Source organism: Leuciscus leuciscus, assembly GCF_965113295.1.
Source record: "Leuciscus leuciscus genome assembly, chromosome: 1".
In the NCBI taxonomy this organism is placed as follows: Eukaryota; Metazoa; Chordata; class Actinopteri; order Cypriniformes; family Leuciscidae; genus Leuciscus; species Leuciscus leuciscus.
The window spans coordinates 64,871,172-64,894,011 of record NC_138725.1 but is presented as its reverse complement, the minus strand read 5'-3'; the positions used below and the strand labels follow the sequence as shown (position 1 = coordinate 64,894,011).

Sequence of the window (22,840 nt, the reverse complement as noted above, 5' to 3'; positions counted from 1 at the left end):
ACGCTGACTTTTTCTGACCAATGCATTACACCGGCACAAACCCAGCGCCGCCAATTAAGCAAAACAAAACAACGAATGGGCCGCCGATGTACAAATTTTATGGGCCGTTAAAAAAAAATAAAAAAAAAAATAAAATAAAAATAATGTTTGAGTATGAGATGTATCGGCCCAAAAAGCACGTCGGCCCACCGGGAAAGTGCGCGGTATGCCCGTTGGCAAGTCCAGCCCTGGTTGTACAAGTTGTTAGCACTAGTAGAAAGAGCCAGAAGCCAGAAGACCATGCAAAACATTACCGACATAAATAAAAAAAAAAATAAAAAAAAAGACTAATTTCGCAGATTCAACCACTGTCTTGCATAGCCTACCTGTTAATGCGACAGCTTTCGTGAACTGTCGTATACTGTGAGTGATGCTGCGGAGCGAGCGGGAAAACCTGGAGCAGATTAGCGGAATCAGCGGAATGCTTTGAGCGGAGCGGTGGGGGTGGGGAAGAGGGGCACCTCAGTCGATGAGGGCAGAGGGGCAGTGGCTCTAGCCAACGGGCCACCCCCCTGTGCACGGCCCTGCCATTCATTATGTTTACTGTGGCGAGCAGGACGAGACTGAGGGCCGTGGGAGAACGGCGCAAGGCCGGTGGCGTGATTACCGATGAGCAGGATGCGCTGCAGTCAAAGACTGCTCTGGTCTCGTATCTCTCACGGAGGAGCGGGATTTTTTTTAGCGATGTTAAAACGCACATCAACTGATCACTTGTTTAGCGTTCATGTAAACACTACATTCAGATTCACCAATCGGAATGAATTCAGTTAGACTGAAACAAAAGGTGTGCATGTAAACAATGAATGGCGACTGCAGAAAGCAAAAGCCGAATCCCGGACATTTTGGACGATCTCGACGGCCGGACATGTCCGGGAAAAAGAGGATGTAACCCCTACTACTCAGCTTTCTCCTAATACTTAGCTTTCTCCACAGAACAAGAGCCTGCTAGCTTAGCTTCCAAAGAACACTGTGTACATTCTGTGAGTGAGATCCCACCCCTTTGGGCGGGTTGAAGACATGGGGGACAGCTCCTCCTACTGGCTGTAGTCTTTAGCCTCTGGCCAAAAAATCCTCAGATGACGCAAAATGACGATTTTTGCGTCATCGGAGGATTTTTTCCAGACAAAAAATACATAAATCTCTTGTCTCAGGGGGATATGAGGGTGGAAAGCAGGGTAATTCGAACATACTACAGGTTTTCTACTAATACAAAGCTTAATGCTAAATCCTGAAGTATCCCTTTAAATGAGTCCACCCCGCAATATTACTGTTATAAACATGAACCTTGTCTGAAAGGCAAAGGGGGAGGTGTTGCTGTAATTTATAGTAATATTTTCAAAATCACTAAGAAATCTAGTTTTAAATATACTTCTTTTGAAGTGTTGGTGCTTAATGTAAAATTATATAGTATAAATGACAAATCACATTTGAGATTTGTGCTGGCTACTGTATACAGGCCACCAGGACACCATAAAGATTTTATCAAAGAATTTGCTGACTTTCTATCAGAGTTAGTATTGGCTGCAGATAAAGTATTAATTGTTGGTGATTTTAATATACATATAGATAATGAAAAAGATGCATTGGGATTGGCATTTAAAGACATTCTGAACTCTATTGGAGTTAGACAACACGTGTCAGGACCTACTCATTGTCGTAATCATACTCTAGATCTAATATTATCACACGGAATAAATGTTGATGCCGTTGAAATTCTGCAGCAGAGCAATGACGTCTCAGATCATTATCTAGTCTCGTGTAAATTACATTTAGCCAAGGCTGCAAAGCAATCTCCGTGTTACAAATATGTGAGACCTATCACTTCTGCCACTAAATATTGCTTTATTAATAATCTTCCTAATCAGTTTCCTCATCTCAGCATCCCGGATAGCTTAGAAGAACTTGATATTGCAACAGAAACTTTTAACTTTTTCAGCACTTTAGACAGTTGCTCCATTGCACTTAAAGAAGATTAAAGAAAATAGTCCAACACCGTGGTACAACGAGCACACTCAGGCACTTAAGAGAGCAGCCAGAAAAATGGAGCGCAACTGGAAGAAAACAAAACTAGAGGTATTTCGCATTTCATGGAAAGAGAGTTCGACTGCATACAGAGAGGCCTTAAAAGCTGCTAGATCTGCTTATTTTTCAACCCTATTATTGATAATATCAGGGACAAAATTATAACTATGCAAACGTCTACTACAGTATCGCATCAGGCAGTGCACTGTAGTCTCCCTAAGGAAAAATTCGATTCATTTATTGCTATAGGAGAGGAAGAATTCGCTAAACTCATTAAATCATCAAAACCGACAACATGTATGTTAGACCCTATACCAACTAAGCTACTGAAAGAGATGCTTCCAGAGGTCATAGATCCTCTTCTTACTATCATCAATTCATCTTTTACCCCTTTTCCACCAAAAAAGAACTGGTTCGGAACTGGTGCTGGTTCAAAGTTGGATCAACTTGCGAACCTTCTCAGAACCTGTTTGTTTTTCCACTGACTAGAGAGCCCAGCGAACGACGTCGTTACGTCACTGTGTACGTTGCCATACTTTTTAGCTTTCCCAACTTCAAGCATAACAATTACAATGTTGCACTACATCGTCTTTCTGCAAATGTTTCTCCTGGCTTTGCGATCCTATATTGGGGTCAGAAGAAGACGTTTAGAACACATTTGTGCTGCTCGTCTTGGATTACTATAGACGGAGGTTACATTCGAGAAGAAGTTCGACAATAACCCCGCCCCCAGCCCCCGACGTAAGCATGACGTGGTAAAAGAACGGTTCTAGTCCAGCAAAGAGTTGGTGCCGCTTTGGAACCAATTTTCCTGGACGAGAACCGGTTCTTTGGCTGTCGAAACACAAAGAACTGGTTCGCGAGTAGGCACCGGCTCCAAACCGGCACCAGCACTGCCTTGGTGGAAAAGGGGTATTTGTCATTAGGATACGTACCAAAAACCTTAAAGCTGTCTATGATTAAACCGCTTGTTAAAAAAACGCAACTTGATCCTACATAATTAGTCAATTACAGGCCAATCTCGAATCTACCCTTTCTGTCAAAGATACTAGAAAAGGCAGTATCTTCACAACTATGTTCCTTTTTAGAAAAAAATTATATCTGCGAGGATTTTCAGTCAGGATTTAGACCGTACCATAGTACCGAGACAACTCTCATTAGAGTCACAAATGATTTGCTCTTATCATCCGATCGTGGTTGTATCTCTCTATTAGTGTTACTCGATCTTAGTGCTGCATTTGACACTATTGACCACAACATTCTTTTAAATAGACTTGGAAATTATGTTGGCATTAGTAGAATTGCATTAGCATGGTTTAAATCATACTTATCTGACCGTTATCAGTTTGTAGCAGTAAATGAAGAGATGTCTTATCGATAACAAGTTCAGTATGGCGTACCACAAGGCTCAGTACTAGGACCACTGCTGTTCACTCTGTACATGCTACCATTAATAATAATAATAATAATAATACATTTTATTTCAAAGCGCCTTATCAGGACACCCAAGGACACTGTACAAAGCAGATAAAAACATTAAAAAAAGTCAGATAAGTTTAAACCGCGGCAAGACAACAATGAGCTGATATGGGTCAGGTGGAATATGACTGTCTGAACAGAAGAGTTTTGAGTTTGGATTTGAAGAGGTGAAATGAGTCCATAGTACGGAGGTCAGGAGGGAGGGAATTCCAGAGATGGGGAGCAGAGCGACTAAACGCCCTGCTCCCCATTGTGACAAGACGGGCAGGGGGAACGGAAAGCTGGCAGGTATGGGAGGATCGGAGTGAACGGGTCGGGATGTTTAAATGGAGGAGATCTGAGATGTATGGAGGAGCCATGTTATGAACTGCTTTGAAAGTGATGAGAATTATTTTAAAAATGATCCTCTGTTTGATGGGAAGCCAGTGAAGTTGTTGCAGGATGGGAGTGATGTGATGAGAGACGGGGGTCAGAGTAATCAGGCGTGCAGCAGAGTTCTGGAGGAGCTGCAGCTTCTGGAGCGACTTATTGGGGAGACCAAACAGGAGTGAGTTGCAATAATCTATCCGAGATGTGACGAGACTGTGAACCAGAATGGCGGTGGTTTGGGGAGTGAGAGAGGGACGGAGACGAGAGATGTTGCGTAGGTGGAAGTAGGCAGACCGGGTGATGCTATTTATGTGAGACTGGAAAGATAGTGTGCTATCGAGGACGACACCCAGACTCTTAACCTGAGGGGAGGGAAGGACAATTGAGTTATCAATGGCAATGGAAACTTTATTAGTTTTGGAGAGGGTATGAGGTGTGCCTACCAGGAGGACTTCGGTTTTGGAACTGTTCAGTTTGAGAAAGTTGGATGAGAACCAAGAATGAATTTCTTGGAGACAGAGGGTGAGGGAGGTTGGTGGGAGTGAGGAGGAAGGTTTAGTAGAGAGGTAGAGCTGGGTGTCGTCCGCGTAGCAATGGAATTTAATGTTGTGTTTACGGAGGATGTGACCAAGAGGGAGGATGTAGATGATAAAAAGGAGAGGCCCCAATACAGAGCCTTGGGGCACTCCAACAGAGACGGGGAAGGTAACGGATTTCTGGGATTTGAATTGTATGAACTGTGTGCGATCAGAAATGTATGAAGTAAACCAGGCTAAGGGAATGTGGGTGATACCAATGGATGATAGTCGACTGAGGAGGGTAGGATGAGAAATGGTATCAAAAGCTGCTGTGAGGTCCAGAAGAATGAGAATTGAAAGTAGTCCAGAATCAGAAGCCATGAGAAGGTCATCAGTAATTTTGAGGAGTGCGGTTTCGGTGCTATGAAGTGGACGGAAACCAGATTGGAACTGCTCGTAGATGCTGTTGGACATGAGGTGATTATGGAGTTGAAAAGCGACAGATTTTTCCAAAATTTTGGATATGAAGGGTATATTAGGACATTAGGATATATTATGCATTTTTTTTATATTATTAGGAAGCATGGAATTAGCTTTCACTGTTATGCCGATGATACTCAGCTCTATATTTCTTCACAACCAAACGAAAACTACCAATTCACAAAATTAACGGAATGCATAGCTGATATAAAAAATTGGATGACTAGTAATTTCCTTCTACTAAATTCTGAAAAAACAGAGATTCTAATTATTGGACAAAAAACGTCCTCACGTAATAACCTAGAATACTGTCTAACACTTGATGGCTGCTCTGTTAAGTCTTCGTCGTCGGTTAGGAACCTGGGTGTGCTCTTTGATACCAATCTTTCATTTGAAAGTCATGTAAAACCGCATTTTTCCATCTTAAAAATATATCAAAATTACGCCATATGGTCTCATTGACAAATGCGGAACAATTAGTTAATGCGTTCATGACCTCAAGGCTAGATTATTGTAATGCTCTACTGGGTGGTTGCCCTGCACGCTTAATAAACAAACTACAGCTGGTCCAAAACGCAGCAGCTCGAGTTCTTACCAGAACCAGGAAGTATGACCATATTAGCCCTGTTCTGTCAACACTGCATTGGCTCCCTATTAAACATCGTATACATTTTAAAATATTGCTGATTACTTACAAAGCACTAAATGGTTTAGCTCCACAGTACTTGAGCGTGCTCTTAACGCATTATAGTCCTTCACGTCTATTGCGATCTCAAAATTCCGGCCAGTTGATAATACCTAGAATATAAAAATCAACTGCTGCCGGTAGATCCTTCTCCTATTTAGCACCAAAACTTTGGAACAGTCTTCCTACCATTGTCCGGGAAGCAGACACACTCTGTCAGTTCAAAGCTAGACTAAAAACACATCTCTTTGACCTAGCATACACATAACACATTATAGACTTATATAATTCAATGTTAGGCTGCATAGATCAGGTCAGCCGGGAACACTTCCCATAAATCCTGATGTACTCGTTACATCATAAGAAGAATGGCATCTATGTTAATTTTTGTGTTTTTGTTTATCCCAAGGTTTTTTCCGCAGCCTGCCGGATCCAGGCCGTATCCAGATCTGATGAAGGACCTGCGCCTGGACCCGATGTCATAGCGAGGTGCTAAAGTGCCAACTAGTTTCTCCTTATGGAGGATCCCTTTACCACTCTACAGATAAAGCGTTGTCGGAAAATTTGGTTTGTGTATCTACCCCGAAGTGATACAATTCTGTATCAAAATGTTAAGGCCAGACAAGTAGTTTTTTAAGGCTTGGTTTGTAGGGAATTACAAACCTGCGCACATATATTCAAACGCGCATACCAATAGACTGAACTCGTAATACGCATGTGCACGCCATCAGCGTTCTCCCAGGTTTCGCGTTTAAAGTCTGTGTAGAGTTTCCTGTTAAAACGGTGTTGTGTTAGCGGCCCCTAAGTAAATAACTTTATTCAAGAACTGTTATAAAGCCAAAACAATCTGTTACTTTAAACTATTCTTGTATCTCTGTAAAGCCGCTTTGGAACAATCTACATTGTTAAAAGCGCTATATAAATGAAGATGACTTGACTTGACGATAGGATTTATGTGATTGTGATATATAATTATTTTCCACAACTCTTCTCCTCTTTATTTTAACCTCTGTTAAATACCATAGGTACCATTTTCTCATGCTGTGCAGATTCTCCAACTGTCCGCTCTACTTCCATTATGGATAGACATAGTTCTAGTTCTAGTTCGGCCCGAACCCAGAGTACTCCCCCCGTATGTAAGTGTTTAGGACTAGAAGCGTGGAGAAGGGGTGGTGGGGGGATGCTGCAAAACTGTCAATGGATTGAGGTGAGACTGCTTACCATTGATTGCTGAGTGCTCTCCACTTGTGTTCATTATCTGAACGTGCTCCTCCCAAACTTTAATAAAACATCATAAGATGATTACTTTGTGGTCCCTCTGAGAAAATGCAACTATATGCATACAAATGTGTATTTCAAAAACTATGAATGGACACTTGCTTTGGTGTTGCCACCCCTCAGTGTCCTCATGCCACCCTATTAATAATTTTATAGATCAATCTCTGTGTGTAATTGATAAGCAAAGTATTTGCAAATTGCAACATATATGATAAAAACAACAGTACTGCTTTATTGCTTTATTAAGTGTTTTATTACATAAAATACTAATTTCTTATGTGTCTGTCAAAGACATTTTGTCCTGAAATTAAGTGCTGATGAATAGGTGTGCCCTTTTATGACAAATAGATAAAAAAGGGCAGTTTGGACCTGGATCATGACCTGGATCATGTTCTTTTGTTTTACCAGGGCAATATTTCTCCAGTGTAATCCATGAATGCAGCGTGCTGCTTCTCAGTGAGGCTGCCAATGACACGGAGCATTCCCTCCACACTTTCTTTTGGTTCAAGTGGTGCCTGGTGAAAATAAAAACATAAATGTAGCTCACTAACATGCAAAATAAAAATAATATACCGTAAGCAGCAATTACAGGCTAAACATACCAATGTGAAAATGTGTAATGTGAAAGGTGTAGTCCAAAAAAAAGTATGTTTGACAGAATTCAAAATGGTGGAAATCAAAAGCACCAGGTGCATTAAAATAGGCATGACTCAGAGGAATCAGAGGAAAACATGAAAATCACCTGATTCAAAAGATAATAGCTACATCATACATTAAAAATGTGAACTTTTCGTAGCACTAAATAGTTTCAGACTGGTGATAAAACCCTAAATTAATCTGTGAACCCAATTTCACAACATTTACCATGCAGATCTAAAGTCTGCAATAGTACACTCTTTGAAAAAGGGTTTAGTGGGATTATATATGGAACCCTAGGGAATAGCTCTCTATACGGACTCAATAGAAATGAATCCTTTATGCCTAAAGGTGAATGAGAAAAGTATCTTGTATTTGCAAGGTCAATTTGAAAATAATTTTGACACGTTTCCTGCATTTATGCTCAAAATATAGCAAACTTGACACTGTTGTTAATAAATCTACACTCACTCAAATTTAAATTTCTGTAATTGAAAGTAATATTAAATAGAACATGGACCTCACCTTTTCTCCACCCAGTTCAGTCCTCACCCATCCTGGATGAAGGGCCATGCAGAGGATCTCATTCGCCTTTAACTCCTCAGCAGCCAAGACAGTCAGCATGTTAAATCCTGCCTGATAGGTAAGCACAGCATTTGAGATATGCATCAACTCGTGACATGAATACTTCACGGGTAGGGGTGCAACGGATCAAAAAACTCACGGTTCGGATCGTTTCTCGGATCAGAGTCACGGATCGGATCATTTTTCGGATCAGCAAAAATTTTTAAAAAAAATGTATTAACACTTTTAAATTATTAAATATAAAATCAACTTAAAGTGCACAAGGCATAATATCTTCTTTTTAACATAATTAATGAAAAACAACTTAAAGTGCAACATAAAAAGGCATCTCCTTCCTTTAAACATGGACCAATGCTTTATGTGTTTCCACTGTAATATAGGGCTGTCAAAATTGCTCAAAAATGACGTTCGAATATTCCCTCTAAAAAACACATATTCGAATTATTCGAACATCTGGTTGCGCATTTTGTCAATGACGTGCATTAGGCCTATGTCAATAACAGGACAAATTAATACAAAGAGACATAACTACTTGTATATGTAGTTCATTTAAGTTTAAACATATTTGACAACGTATTACCTTGCTCGCTCGCACTCGCAGGCACTCTTTCTCTCTCTCTCTCGCCGTCACCCATGCTGCGTTCACACCAAACGCGAATAGAGCGTCTGGCGCGAGTGATTTCAATGTGAAGTCAATGTAAAGACGCGTTTACGCACGTCTGGAGGTTTTGCGGCGCGAATGAGGCGTCACGCTCTCTGCGGTTCATAACGCTCGCCATGACCACGCTGTGTGTGGACTGAACATGCGCACAACTTTTTTTTCATAAATCAATCCGCGGATCACGTGAGTGCCGAACCGAAGATATTGATCCGAACGGATCACGGATCAATGATGATCCGTTGCACCACTATTCACGGGCAATGAATGTAATCCAGTTTATCTAGTGCCTAAGCAGGACTTTGTTGTACCTTGCTCACGCAATATGGCAACACTGGGAATTGATCGTACATGGAAGGCATTCTGGTCATGGATCCTCCAAGAGTGGAGATATTGATGACAGCTGCTTTATTACAGGACATGCCTGGTGTCCCACTGGCTTTGGCCGCTGTTTGTAGAAACGGCAGGTACTCCTACATAAAGGAAAGATAAAGATTTACATATCTCTATTTGGCACATCCTCAATAAGGGTAGTGGATTTACAGGTCAATGTTGTGATTCTAGTCGACACACACCCTGGGCGACTAGTGTCAGAACAAACTACTAGTCAGTGCAACCTGCAGAAACCACAATAAAAATTGGTAGCTCATTTAAACAACGGTGCAGCAGTGTCTTTGTCTGATCAGGCTACGGAATCAGTTAAGCTGGTTTAAGCTTTTATTTTGGCACAATGCCATGAATCTTACAAACTCTGGCACATTGACTAGTTCTTCCCCAGAAGCACTTAAGTAGCCTCTTCCGGTGGCACAACAGTGAAAGACTTATGGAGTAGTTCACTTTCAAATGAAAATTAGCCCATGATTTACTCACCCTTAAGCCATCCTAGGTGTATATGACTTTCTTCTATCAGACAAATTCAATCAGAGTTACAGTATATAAAAAAATATCCTGGCTCTTCCAAGTTTTATAATGGCAATGGATTGCAACCAACAGATTGAAGCTCAAAAACGTGCATCTATCTATCATAATCCGGGGGGTAAATAAAGGTCTTCTGAAGCAAAGCGATGAGCTTGTGCAAGAAAAATATTAATATTTAAAACGTTTTAAAGTAAAATAACTAGCTTCACTAGCCGTGAAGTTCGTTTATGATGGATGGATGCACATTTTTGAGCTTCAATCTGTTGGTTGCAATCCACTGCCATTATAAAACATGGAAGAGCCAGGATATTTTTTTGTATAACTCCGATTGTATTTGTCTAAAAGAAGAAAGTCATATACACTAGGATGGCTTGAGGGTGAGTAAATCATGGCCTAATTTTAATTTTAAAGTGAATTAGGCTACTCCTTTAAGCCTAAAGGTTTAGCCAGCAGGCATCTGCACCAACACATAATTTGCAATCGACAATAATCACATCTAATAATGTTCTATACATTACCCTAATGATTAGTAAGGGTCCTATCACATTGGTGTTGAAGGTGTTTTTCATATCCTCAACACGACTGGTCAGAATGGTGCCATTTGCCATGATCGCAGAATTATTCACAAGCAGGTTCAAGCCGTTCTTTCCCACGAGAGAACCCACTTTCTTGGCAGACTCTTTGATACTGCATGGATCATCAGCATCTAATAGTAACAGAACAAAATAGCAGTGCTATTCTACTATAAAAATATGACTCTCAAAAATAAATGATATTAGCATAATTTCCAGTGAAAATAACAAATGCACCAAGAAGGACATGCACATTTACCAAGACGTATGATAGTGATCACACTTGGATGCTTTTTCACCAGTTCTCTCAGTGCCTTTAGAAAGATAATATGCAAAATAAAAACAATGCAAAATAGGGTTTCTCCTGTTGTTATTTAGGTGTTTATAACTCACCTCAGACTTTGGCCCATCTGGGTCACGGGACGTAGCAAAAATATGACGTTTTGGACAAGAATCCTCAGAGAGTTGCTTAACCATTTCTAAGCCCAAGCCCCTGTTGGCTCCTGTGATCAAGATATTGCATGCTTTCACTGCTGCCATGGTCTTAAGGTTATCAAGCTGCTTCTGTCTGCTTTTAAAATGTGTTGTATGTGCAACCAAGAGAACTCAACGCCCTTATAACATTATGTAATCTTGTGCTGAGTCATAGTGTGATTGAGGATATAAAGATTGCCTCCCCCATATTTTTGAGCCACTCCGTCCCTTTAATGACTGCCCCTCGCCAGGCTCTTGTGTGAGAGTCATAGACAGTTAATAAACTGGACACAGCGACCCCATAGGTTTCAACGGAGAGAAGTGAAGCAAATTAGAAGCACTCCTGATGGCTGAGCGTACTGCGCAGACTCAAACTGAGCTTGACGACGTGGATGTGACGTGAGCAGCCTGTCTGACAGTTGAAAGTCCTCTAGTAGCTGTGCCAAGAGAAATCTGAATCATTCCCTTCCGAATCTTGCAGAGACGGAGAGCGTGAGTAGGAGCTGACCATGAGCTAGGAGCAGGAGCAACTTTATGATTCTCTATGGGCTTCTTCCTTGACTTTATCAGACTTTATGCCTCCACGTCCCCCCGATTGCCTGCGAGCTTCTCCTCCTGTCTATACGGTAATTTCCAGAGAGTCGCGTGGTTATGACGCAATCGTTAGCCTACTTTTACAAAAACTGTTTCTACGGGGCCATAACGTAAGATACAAGGTAATGGAGCCTTTTATACATTGTCGTATTTCTTAGTCTTTAAACGCCTCAGATGTAAAGTTATTCGCTGTCAAAGTGACGCCAAAATGAATGGGAGTCAATGGGATGCTAACAGCAGGTGAAGGCTTGTTAGCCAATGGCGGCTCCTGGGGGTGGTACGGAATTCGAGCGCTGGATTGACCCCCTGGTGAGAGTGGAGGGTAATGAACTCTGGCAGCATCAATCACAGAATGTTCGTTTTTTATATATATATATATCCAAGCATGCACAGCATTCCTTGGCTTACAGTTCAGGTGAGCTAATCAATTCCGTTTAGCTACATAATGTGACAAAAGAACGAACGATCTGGACGAGAGGACCGGTTAAGAGGTGGAGTAGTCTAGTCATTAATCGTTTCTCATATTTTGTATTTGTTTCCTCATTACACCGTGTCCTAACCAGACGCGATGCGAAAAGATTCCAGCGACAAATAATTGTCTGTCCACACTAGATGCAACGCGACTGCGAGATGCCTCAAAATCAATCAAAACCCACTGCCAATCAGAACAGTGTGTGGGCTGTACACCATTTAAACGTTATTAAAACACATAGGCTACTGAGTTACTAAAACAATCTTTGTCAAAGAATACACTTGTTTGTTCACAGTTAGAACGTTCTTGTTTCCATTTGTTTAATTTCAAGATCTGAGGTGAATTATCCATTGTTGCTTTTACAGCTACAAAGCTGGGAGTACTAAATTATATTCAAAGTCACATTAAACGCTTTTAATATTAAATAAAGCACATAAACAGTAGCCTACCAGAGATTATCATTGCCACACTTTGTGCTTGTTGTTCCAGCCGCGAAGTCGCAGAAAAATAGAAACCGTTTCTAAAATACAATCGTCGCGTGTCGCCGTCGCGGCTGGTTAGGACAAAAACTCTGATAAACATGCATGGAAATTAGATACCTTTTATCACGTGTCGCGGCGTCGCGTGTAGTTAGGACACGGTGTAGGTTACACGCACACCTTAAGAAAAATGTGCTTTTCACTACTCCCATCGTGAAAGATTGAAGAAAAGATTTATGTATTGAACATCGATGGAGCAACAGAGTTTGTGTGAAAATAAATCATAAAGGTGGTTTATTTTGTTTAAAAATCTTAAATGTAATATGTATGAGGTGGAGAGGTTAAAAGGCTCACCAGCATGGGCCAAAAGGCTCACAGTATTGATACAAATACTTTAAATAAATACTAAAATAATGTTTTTAATAATGTTAAGAACAAGTTAATAGTTGTTCAAAACAATCACTTTAGCAAAGTTTGTAGCCTACTATTTTCATTGTGCTATTATAGTCATTCAAATATTTTAATTTAAAATTTATTAAAAAATATACAGTTTAAAATTATTTTAAAAGTAAAGATTATGAAAGCATTGAAGGAGATCCCATACATTTCTTATAGACAGTAGTACACAGTAGTAACACAATATGATATTTTATTATATGATATGATCAATATCATATTTTTTAAATATGATGGTTTCATTATAAATATGCTGATTATCTCTAAGGTGGACACCCAACTTAATATTTGATATTAATAACCTGAATCTATCTGAATAACCATGTCATGTCAACAAATGCAAAAGTCAGCCAGCTGTTGATTATCATGTTAATTATTGTGCCTTTCGCCCCAACAGCAGGGCCTTTAACCCCAAATACTATACTTTTACATATTATTATGTTATTGAAAAACTGTGGCTTTAAATATTTTGACAAAAACTGAAAATCATTAAGAAAACATTTGTCTCAAAATATATTCATCATTTTTATCAATCCTCATCTGCTACTTAAATGTAATAAAAAAATAATAAAAAAACAAATATTAGATCAAATTGGCGCAGAATCAACTTTGCACTGCTGCCCGCGATCACACCAAGGATAAGCCATATTTCCAAGTGAATCTTGAAATGTGGATGTGTTGGAAAGTGCTGCAGCTTTTTTTGTGCATCTAGTGTTTTTTAGAGGAAAATCAAATCAAAGGCGCCTTTTCCCTCTGTGTGCCTTTTGCCCTGTTGTACCCTTTATGTCCAAAGTTGAAATAAAAAATTTGACATTTTTAAATTAACTGCATGTGCACAAGTGGACGAAATAACTTGGATAAAGTTTTGCTTAGTTTCCTGAACGAGATTCAACAATCCTAGTAAAATTATCCAATCTTCCCAGCACTAAGGGCTGCTTTTATGTCCCCACCACCCACTTGCCCATCACCAAGCCCTTCTTCACTCCCTTGCATTCACTCCATGAGACACATTTTACTGTGAGAACACAGTGTCCCACTTTTATTTTGGACATCCCCTCAGATATTTTATTCGCTTTTTTGGACTTGATGTTTATATTATGGTAAATAAATGCTTTTCTGATGCCTAACGCCACCCCCGCAACAAGCCAAGGAGGAAAGATAACTGACATAAACAAACACTGAGAGAGAGTGAAGCTATGATGCATTTCAGCTTGACCCAACTCAAATATCAACAGTGACTGTCTGTGGAATAAAATTTTAGATCACGGAAATAAAACTAGAGCAGTTTCTGTGAAAGGTGCAGAAAACAAAAGAAATTAGTATACACTTGCATTCAAAACTTTGTTGTGTGGCAGACTTACACAACTCCTGTGTATTAGTTGAACTGCAATTCTAAGACAATAATTATAGGGGCCTTGTTCAGACGGGGGACCCAGTTATTTTATTGGGTAACAGAGCTCAACAGTTGCAGAAGTAAAAATAGAGACATTTTTAGCTATTATGTAAACCTTTCAAGACATTTTGTAGTGGTGTCCGAAAACATTTAGTGCACTCATTCAATCCCAGAATGCACTGCAAGAAGAAGTGTACAACCTATGTACATCTAACTTAGGGAATAGGGGATTTTGGACACAGCTCTGGAGATAAAAGGAAACCAAAGACAGAAAACACAAGAAATTCTGTTTGCATCATTAAATCAGTGTTTTTCTGTTTATCCCTGTAAAGCTGCTATGAAACAACCTGTATTAAATAAAGCGCTAAATAAGTAAAGGTGAATAACATTTATTCAAGAATAAACAAGGCTGAACTGGTGAACAGTCAGTGACAGTTTGACCCGCAGAAGCAGAGGCCACGAGGAACAGCAGTACCGATATAAGCCTCATGGTGGTGACCGCCACCAACTGAAGGGTTGCATTGTTTGCAGTTGTGGATAGGACTTTATGGTGGACTAGGACCCACCGAATACTCAGGCCACGTGGCTCACAACAGCACAAGCTGACGTCTAAGACTCAAAAACTCTTAAACTTGCTGTTATGAGTAAATATGGGAGATTCTTCTTGATCTCAAACTTGCATGTCTTTCCTTTTAAATGGACAGTGTATAGAGATTAATCATTTAACACACAATATTTATTTGATTTACTGAGATTATAGGGATAAAAAGTTTGCTCTTAAATTGAGATTGACCTGTTAGATCCCCTGTTGATTTGAAGTGTTTATCATTTAAAAAAGGGGTAAAAAAATATGGCATCTGAATGAGCCTTTCGGTGATTGGAGAAATTCTGTTCCTCTGTTTTACCAGGGCAATGTTTCTCCAGTGTAGTCCATGAATCTGCCACTTTGATTCTCAGTAAGGCTGCCAATGACATGCAGCATTCCCTCCACACTTGTTCTGGTGTCAAGAGGTGCCTGGTGGACAAACAGGGAATGACATGCAATTTAAAAAGTGTAATGTTGTCAAACAGAAACTATCATGTGTGCATTTGTGATATAAACCTTATTTTCTGTTTGTGTTCTGAGAGAATCCAGAGTAATTTTAATGAAAAACACTGAAGCATCAGGCTGATATAACTTCATCACGAGAACTGATTATAAACAAAAATTCTACCTAGCACATTTCAAATGTCTTGCATAAAAAGGTGAAAGAATCGATAATACCTGACTCCTGGGGATTGATTAAGTCAGAGGAACAGACTAAAAAAAGGGAAAAAGTATTGTCGTAAAGGCTTTATTACTGAATCTAGATTTACCTTATCTCCCCCCATGTCTGTCTTCACGTATCCTGGGTGAATGGAAATGCAGAGGATCTCATCTGCCTTTAACTCCATTGCAGTATACACAGTCAACATGTTTAGACCTGCCTGAAAGGAAAACAGACGCAGGAAGAGATTTTTTTCACACTGAACCTAATTCTAATTTGTTTTTCAGTTTCAGATAAGCCAAAACAATCAGATTTTTGCTGCCCCCCTAAAAAAAGTCTTCTTGTTTGCTGAACCTTGCTGATACTGTATGGGAAGAAAGGGAACGGCCCTTGCAGTGATGGAACGATGCTCATAGATGCTGCATTTGTGGAGATGTTGATCACAGCTGCTTTATCACATGACATCCCTGGTTTGCCACTGGCTTTAGCTGCTGCACGCAGATACGGCAGGTACTCCTGATTAAAGACATTCACAACCAAGTGTTTTAGATATTGCAAGAAATCAAGTCTTGTTTTAGATTAGTCTTATTCCCAAAAACTCTTTCCATTACCCTAATGACAAATAAAGGTCCTAGCATGTTGGTGTTTAAGGCGTGGTACATGTCTTCAACAGTGGCGGTCAGCATGGATTTTTGTGGCAACACTGCAGCATTATTTATGATCAGGTTCAAACCATTCTTGCCCAGTAGAGATCCCACTTTCTTGGCAGATTCTTTGATACTGAATGGATCAGCAACATCTAGAAGCAATCATTGCAGACAAATTAAAGTTGTGAAGTTAAATGTTATTTAAAATCTCAAAAAAACTACTTCCATTTTAAAACATAAATGCACATGTACCAATGTGCTCGAGGGTGACAACACCTGGATGCTTTTTGGCCAGTTCTTTCAGTGCCTGAATCTGAAAGAGAATATTGATAAATGCACATTTCTTTAGCTGTCTTCTGTCCTAAGCTCTTGAATACTCACCTCAGAATTTGTCCCATCTGAGTCAAGACATCCAGCAACAACTTTTGAGCAACGGGCCTCCAGGAGTTGCTTGACCATTTCTAGACCCAAGCCTCGGTTGGCCCCGGTCACAAGAGCACTACACGCCTTTAATGCCGCCATGTTCAAAGATGATCAGTCTGGTTCTTCCCATCTCTCAACCTGCCTCTCTTTAGAGCTATTTATATGGAGCAGAGTTGACTCCACACCCCATAACACACACACTGTGGCAGGATTATATGAGGAATATAACTACTTGGATGCTTCCCAAAAAGCTGTAATATTTTATAGCAAATCAGATACGCTGTGTCAGGAGTGAGATTAGATATTAAAGATCCACATCGCTTGTACTGCAGCTGGAATGAATAAAAGTCCTTTGTAAGACAAGTCAGCCCACTCTGCGCCTGTCTTAATGCCCCCTGAGGAGCTATTCTTTTATAGGCAATGCGCATGCAAGTATGTCCCATCTACTTCATTGGGGGAAAACCAAAATCACCAAAATGATAGGCAAAAAAAAAAAAGAAAGGATCACAAATGACCCCAGCATCGTCAGAGAAAGAGATTGAAGAACTTTATTGTGTGGTTTTGGAGTGTATTTCATTAACTAATACAACTTCTTTAATATAATATTACTACATGTGATCTATAATATACACATGTTGTTATGCATAATTTATCATATATTTTTTTTTTCAGAAGGTAATAACTAATCTTAAACAAACATCCAGCATTATTCCCCCAATCAACTCCAATCTTCCTCAAACGGCTCCATACAACCAATGTCACGAATATGGTCCATGCACTTCCGGTTGGTCACTACCAGAGGTCGCCCACTCACAGCATGGACTCTTGCACTTCACTACAATCCCCATCATTCATTGCATTGATGACACACACAGCTGATTCCACTAATCACGCTCACACCTGAGAACTATCACACACTATCTCACACTCTTTATAAGCCTTGGACTTTCTCTCCCTGTTGCCAAGTATTGTATTGTTTTTAGCACTCCCATAGTGTTAGCTACTCTATAGAGCCATCCAGTGATTGTAGTCTTGCTTTTGTCCTTTGTGTTTTCTGATTCTTGCCTGTGTTTTCTGGTTTAACCCTTAGCCTAGCCCTTTGGACTCTGTTTGTACCTTGTTTGGATTATTGCTGTTTACCTGGATTATCTCTCTTTGCCTTGCCCCTGTTGGATATTGTTTGTGTCATGACTCTGCCATACTTGTTTGCTTTTTATTGACCCTGCCTGTATTATGACCATGTTTTGGATTAAATCCTTGCATATGGATCCGCACGTCCCTCGTCTTGTTCGCCCCGTTACAACCAAGCTCTTAGCAACATCCAATGTTAATGTTGACATACAAAACATAAACAAATGACATAAATTAAAGCAGTGAGTAAAATAAAATATGACAACCCAACTTGGGGGGAGAGGTTTTTGACTTGCACCTAAAAATTTCCACCAAAAGCTCAGAGAAGGTATATGGATGAGGACCTTAGTTCATCTCTGTTAGCCGAAGATATGTTATTCCTACGGCTCTGCCCTTCTAGACTAAAGTTGCATACTTCAACTCTAGAGCTTCATTACTTAGGCACTCGCATTAGAGTTTGCTTCGAGTGAATAGAGTCACTGTTCGTGGTTGTTCACCGTTGTATCTGAGTCCAGCCTTGCCTCAATGTTCAAAAATGCATATTTAAACTCTGAAGACAAGGACGCTCTATGCTCTGTGGGAATATGCTCTATATCTGCTAATGCATGTGCATTGTCCTTCTTAATGTCATGTTTCTTGGAGTGTTTTGATTCCGAGGCCATTTTTGATAAAAAAAAAATAGCATAAAATTTGTAAACTGACGGACAGAATAGAATGCTAAAGCATTGATGGGCTAAAAAGAGTTTACGGCGAAGTCTGTGGGAGCATGGGAGCTCCTCCATGAGCCGCCTCAGCCTGTCGTCACACTTGCAACAGATCCTGAGCTAGCTCACAGCTCCGTACGGACCCTGAGTAAGTGCACAAGTCCACCATGGACCCTGAGCCAGCACATGTTCATCCTGGAGCCAGCACCCACCACTTTGTCTGTCCTAGACCCAGTTCCCACTGCCTTATCTGTCCCGGAGCCATTGTTTATTGACCTGTCCATCCTGGATTTAATTCTGAACCTTATTACCCTCCCTCCTCTCCTGGTCCCATCCAGCCCAATGAACTCTCTGGTTCTACCTAGGTCCCTAGCCCTTCCTCCTCCACCGGTCTGTCCAGCCCTATGAGCTCCCTGGTTTCGCCCAGGCCATTAGCCCTTCCTCATCCACTGGCCCTGTTCAGCCCACTAAACTCCCTGCCTTTCAGCTTAGAAATTTTGACCCTCCGGCTCCACCTTGCCCGTCTGAACAAATTACTCCACCTGAGCTCTTCGACCTTTCAGCTCCACCATGGATCTCTGTTACCTCGACTGTACCTTGGCCCTTCACCCCTATGTTTCCACCTGGTTCCTCCATTCCTCCAGGTTCTCTGTTGCCCTTGGCCTCACTGACTCCACCTCAGTCATCCAATCCCCCCCTTGGTCCTCTGAGCCTGCTTTGTCATTCTGGTCCTCCATGCCTCCAGCTCTGGCTCCACCTTGGTCTTCTGATTAATTTGGCTCCACCATGGTCAGTGGTCCCTCAGGCTCCGTTGTGGATTTCCAATCCCTTTGAGTCTGTCACAGTCGTCCTCTCAATTGGTTCAATTGTGGGCTTCGCTATGATGGTCCTCTCTTCTGCCATGGTCTACTACCCCGCCATGGTCATCACCTCTGCCAGTCCTGTCTTACCACACACTTGCCCCTCCTTCCCTTCCCCAAAAATATACCATGACCTCCACCTACCTGCACTTTTTTGTTTTCTTATTTAAAGGGTAACTAAACCCCTGGTCAGAGCCTGACTCCACCCACTGGCAATATTTGAAAAATGCTGGAAAAGTAGGCAGAGCCCAGTGGAGAGGGGGCGTGCATCTGTGACATATCTCTGCAGGCAAGGGCGTGGTTAACTGGTACTCTCTGACGTCAGAGGGTACCACAACTTCCAATAGGAAAATTCAACTGCAGTAGCCACTGTTCAACCTGAAGAGGGCAGCACTCAGACGTTTTTACACCATATTTTGTAAAATTAAAACACTTTAAACACAAATTAATGTAAAAAAAACTACTTGAATCAATGAACAGCACTAATAAAGCCCCATTCTTACAGATCATTAACTAAAAAAAGTTGGTTTAGGGTTTAGTTACCCTTTAATGGGGTAATGCCACTCTTATTTTGAAGTTTATTTGATTCCACTGAATCTGTATTCAGTTTGTTTACTGCCAAGTTTGATTGGTTTCCTTATTTAACTATGTTCTTGTTTGTTTCCATTCTTTCTTATTATGCACACCTGCTTCTTGTTAACCTGCTTGTTTTCCTCTGTTTACCGTATATTGCCCTGTGTTTCTATAGTTCTCTGTCGGTTGTTGTCCTACATGTTTAAAGTTAAGCTTTTACATTTGTTATATTCTTCAACTTTTGGGATTTTCTTGAGGATTAATTAAAGCATTTAGTCAAGCTACAGTTTCCTTTCTCGCACAACGCGACTATATTATTTCCTTTCTAAAGGGATCTAAATGGAGTTTCATGACATTGCCACTTCAAGAGCATTTATCTTAAAGCTCTTTAAAAATCTGGACTGGAGTTCCATTATGATATACTGTACTGTATGTTTACTTTGGATAGTTCCATCATTATACAAATCAAAATCTATCAACAGCAGAATATTCTGTTAATTTTTTTGAATTTCTGTTTCATATTTGTGCTTTATTACACAGCTGTTCTGAATATTTGATTTTGATTGGTCCATCATGGCATTCTGCAGACAAAGATATTTGCATAAAGAGTGCTAAGCTCTATGATGGTTGACTCAAGTAACTGATTTCTTAGCTGATGCCAAGCTGTAAGTTATATCTGTTATACTTGTTATTCTGGTATACCTGCTGCACTACAGAGACTGTTTTTTTATTAACTTCTCTCCCTGATTCAACGGTGCGTGTAATTGATAAGCAGTCTTTACAGCATACAAAGCATATATACATAAAAAGACACAGTACTACTTTTGTTGATCAGAATGTTTTATTGTTTAAAATACAATATGATATACAATTGTCATGTGTCTGTCAAACTTTTGTGTCCTGAAATTAAGTGCTGATAATTAGGTGTGCCCTTTTATGACAAATAGATAAAATAGGACAGTTTGGACCTGGATCAGCCTTTAATGACCTCTCATACGAGAGAGATTTTGCTCTTCTGGTCTACCAGGTCACCGTTTCTCCAGTGTAGTCCAAGAATCCGCCGTGCTGCTTCTCAGTAAGGCTGCCAATGACACGCAACATTCCTTCCACGCTTTCTTTTGGTTCAAGTGCTGCCTGTTGAAAAAAAAAAAAACATGCCTGTAGCTCAACATGCAATATTAAAAATAAATATAGCTTCAAGCTGCAATTGCGGCATAACCACACCAGTCAGTGTGATGCAATGGATTTTTATGATCACTCAGCTAGATTATAGGTAGATTTTTTTAAATTAAAATTTCTGTAATTGAAAGTAACATTAAATAGAACATGGACTTAAGGAATCTACACTCACCTCTTCTCCACCCAGTTCAGTCTTCACCCATCCTGGATGAAGGGCCATGCAGAGGATCTCATTCGCCTTCAACTCCTCAGCAGCCAACACAGTCAGCATGTTAAATCCTGCCTGATAGGTAAACACAGCATTTGAGATAAGCATCAACTCATGACATCAATACTTCAAGGGGAATAACTTTAATCCAGTTTATCTAGTGCCTAAGCAGGACTTTGGTGTACCTTGCTCACGGCATATGGCAACGTTGGGAATTGGTTGTATATGGTAGGCATTCTGGTCATGGATCCCGCCACAGTGGAGATATTGATGACAGCTGCTTTATTACAGGACATGCCTGGTGTTCCACTGGCTTTGGCCGCTGTTTGTAGAATCGGTAGGTACTCCTACATAAAAGAATCAGAATAACATGTCACTGTATTAACCATTTATTTGACATGTCTATCAGCATAAAGTCTGTGGTTGTAGCTTATTCTGACCAATCATTTTTTACTATATTAAAACTAGTCTAGAAAAGACTGATTGACAGAGCAATGTCGTGATCCATGACTACATACAGACCCTACGCATTAACTAGTTAGTGATCTGCAGCAACTGCAATAAACTGCTGAGCAACTAAGTGGTAGCTCACTAAAATAATGGTGCAGCAGTGTCTAGATTGTCAGATGATCAGGCCAGCTAAACGCAGTGTGTTTTGGGCTCGGTGCTCCAGGCCCGGGGCTTTTAGCCCGGCACAGCCCGTTTAAAGCCCTGGCTCGCACTGGCCCGACAGTAGAAACACGGCTATTTTAACAGCCTATATCCTAGTGGCACAAAAGTGAAAGACCCAGCCTAAAGGTGTAGCTAGCAGGCCATTGCACTAACCCATTTAATAATTTCAAGACTTCCATTGGAGAGATTGATGTTTCAGGGCTTTGAATAATCCTTTCTACATTACCCTAATGATTAGTAAGGGTCCTATCACGTTAGTGTTGAAGGTGTTTTTCATGTCCTCAACACGACTGGTCAGAATGGTGCCATTTGCCACGATCGCAGCATTATTCACAAGTAGGTTCAAGCCGTTCTTTCCCACGAGAGAACCCACTTTCTTGGCAGACTCTTTGATACTGCATGGATCATCAGCATCTAATAGTAACAGAACAAATAAAAGTGAAATGGTAAATCTCAAAACTCATTTACAGTGAAAATGTAAAATGCACCAAGAATGACACGTGCACACATGCACATTTACCAAGACGTATGATAGTGATCACACTTGGATGCTTTTTCACCAGTTCTCTCAGTGCCTTGAGAAAGATAATGTGCAAAAATAAATTAGGTAAATTAGGATTTCTCCTGGTATTTTCTATATGTGTCAACTATTTATAACTCACCTCAGACTTCTGCCCATCTGGGTCACGACAGGTAGCAAAAATATGATGTTTTTGACAAGAATGCTCAGAGAGTTGCTTAACCATTTCTAAGCCCAAGCCCCTGTTGGCTCCTGTGATCAGGATTTTGCATGCTTTCACTGCTGCCATGTTCTTAAGGTTATCAAGCTGCTTCTGTCACCCAATCTGACCCTACCTGTGCTTTTTATGTGAACTCCACGCCCATTTTGCAGAGTTGTATTATGCTGTGTCATACTTTATGTGTTATTGAGGTTAAGAGGAAACGATAAATGATATGAAGACACAGAGCGAGTGAATTAAAAACAAACCAAAAGAAACCAAACAAGCCAAGATGACTTTTCAGTTTGACTTATGCTATCAATTCAAATACTAACAATGACTGCATGTTACTGCTTGTAACTGCAACAAT

General features: G+C 40.4%; 4 protein-coding genes across 5 annotated transcripts in view; all 4 read right to left on the bottom strand.

The window, feature by feature from the left end:
* LOC309476355 (uncharacterized protein) overlaps positions 1–22,840 on the bottom strand; it is a gene marked incomplete at its 3' end in the record, with an annotated part of 75,024 nt that overhangs the window by 4,038 nt on the left and 48,146 nt on the right. The window lies entirely within an intron of this gene.
* On the bottom strand, positions 7,078–10,871 carry LOC309506044 (C-signal-like). Its single transcript, XM_082179581.1, has 6 exons — positions 10,633–10,871; positions 10,499–10,553; positions 10,186–10,373; positions 9,061–9,222; positions 8,032–8,142; positions 7,078–7,385 (listed from the first exon to the last, which is right to left on the bottom strand). The coding sequence occupies exons 1-6, from the start codon at positions 10,777–10,779 to the stop codon at positions 7,272–7,274; spliced, it is 777 nt and encodes a 258-aa protein (XP_082035707.1). The 5' UTR covers positions 10,780–10,871; the 3' UTR covers positions 7,078–7,271.
* LOC309506028 (C-signal-like) lies at positions 7,995–22,592 on the bottom strand. Of its 2 annotated transcripts, none has more exons than XM_082179565.1 (6): positions 22,414–22,592; positions 22,272–22,326; positions 21,978–22,165; positions 21,265–21,426; positions 21,025–21,154; positions 7,995–8,026 (listed from the first exon to the last, which is right to left on the bottom strand). In XM_082179565.1, the coding sequence occupies exons 1-6, from the start codon at positions 22,558–22,560 to the stop codon at positions 8,010–8,012; spliced, it is 699 nt and encodes a 232-aa protein (XP_082035691.1). In that variant the 5' UTR covers positions 22,561–22,592; the 3' UTR covers positions 7,995–8,009. The 2 variants fall into 2 exon arrangements, with proteins under 2 accessions (XP_082035691.1, XP_082035690.1); XM_082179564.1 differs by lacking the exon at positions 7,995–8,026 and adding an exon at positions 20,515–20,826 and having other exon boundaries at positions 21,044–21,154; positions 22,414–22,591.
* LOC309506049 (C-signal-like) lies at positions 13,284–16,662 on the bottom strand. Its single transcript, XM_082179591.1, has 6 exons — positions 16,383–16,662; positions 16,254–16,314; positions 15,966–16,153; positions 15,709–15,870; positions 15,464–15,574; positions 13,284–15,122 (listed from the first exon to the last, which is right to left on the bottom strand). The coding sequence occupies exons 1-6, from the start codon at positions 16,521–16,523 to the stop codon at positions 15,009–15,011; spliced, it is 777 nt and encodes a 258-aa protein (XP_082035717.1). The 5' UTR covers positions 16,524–16,662; the 3' UTR covers positions 13,284–15,008.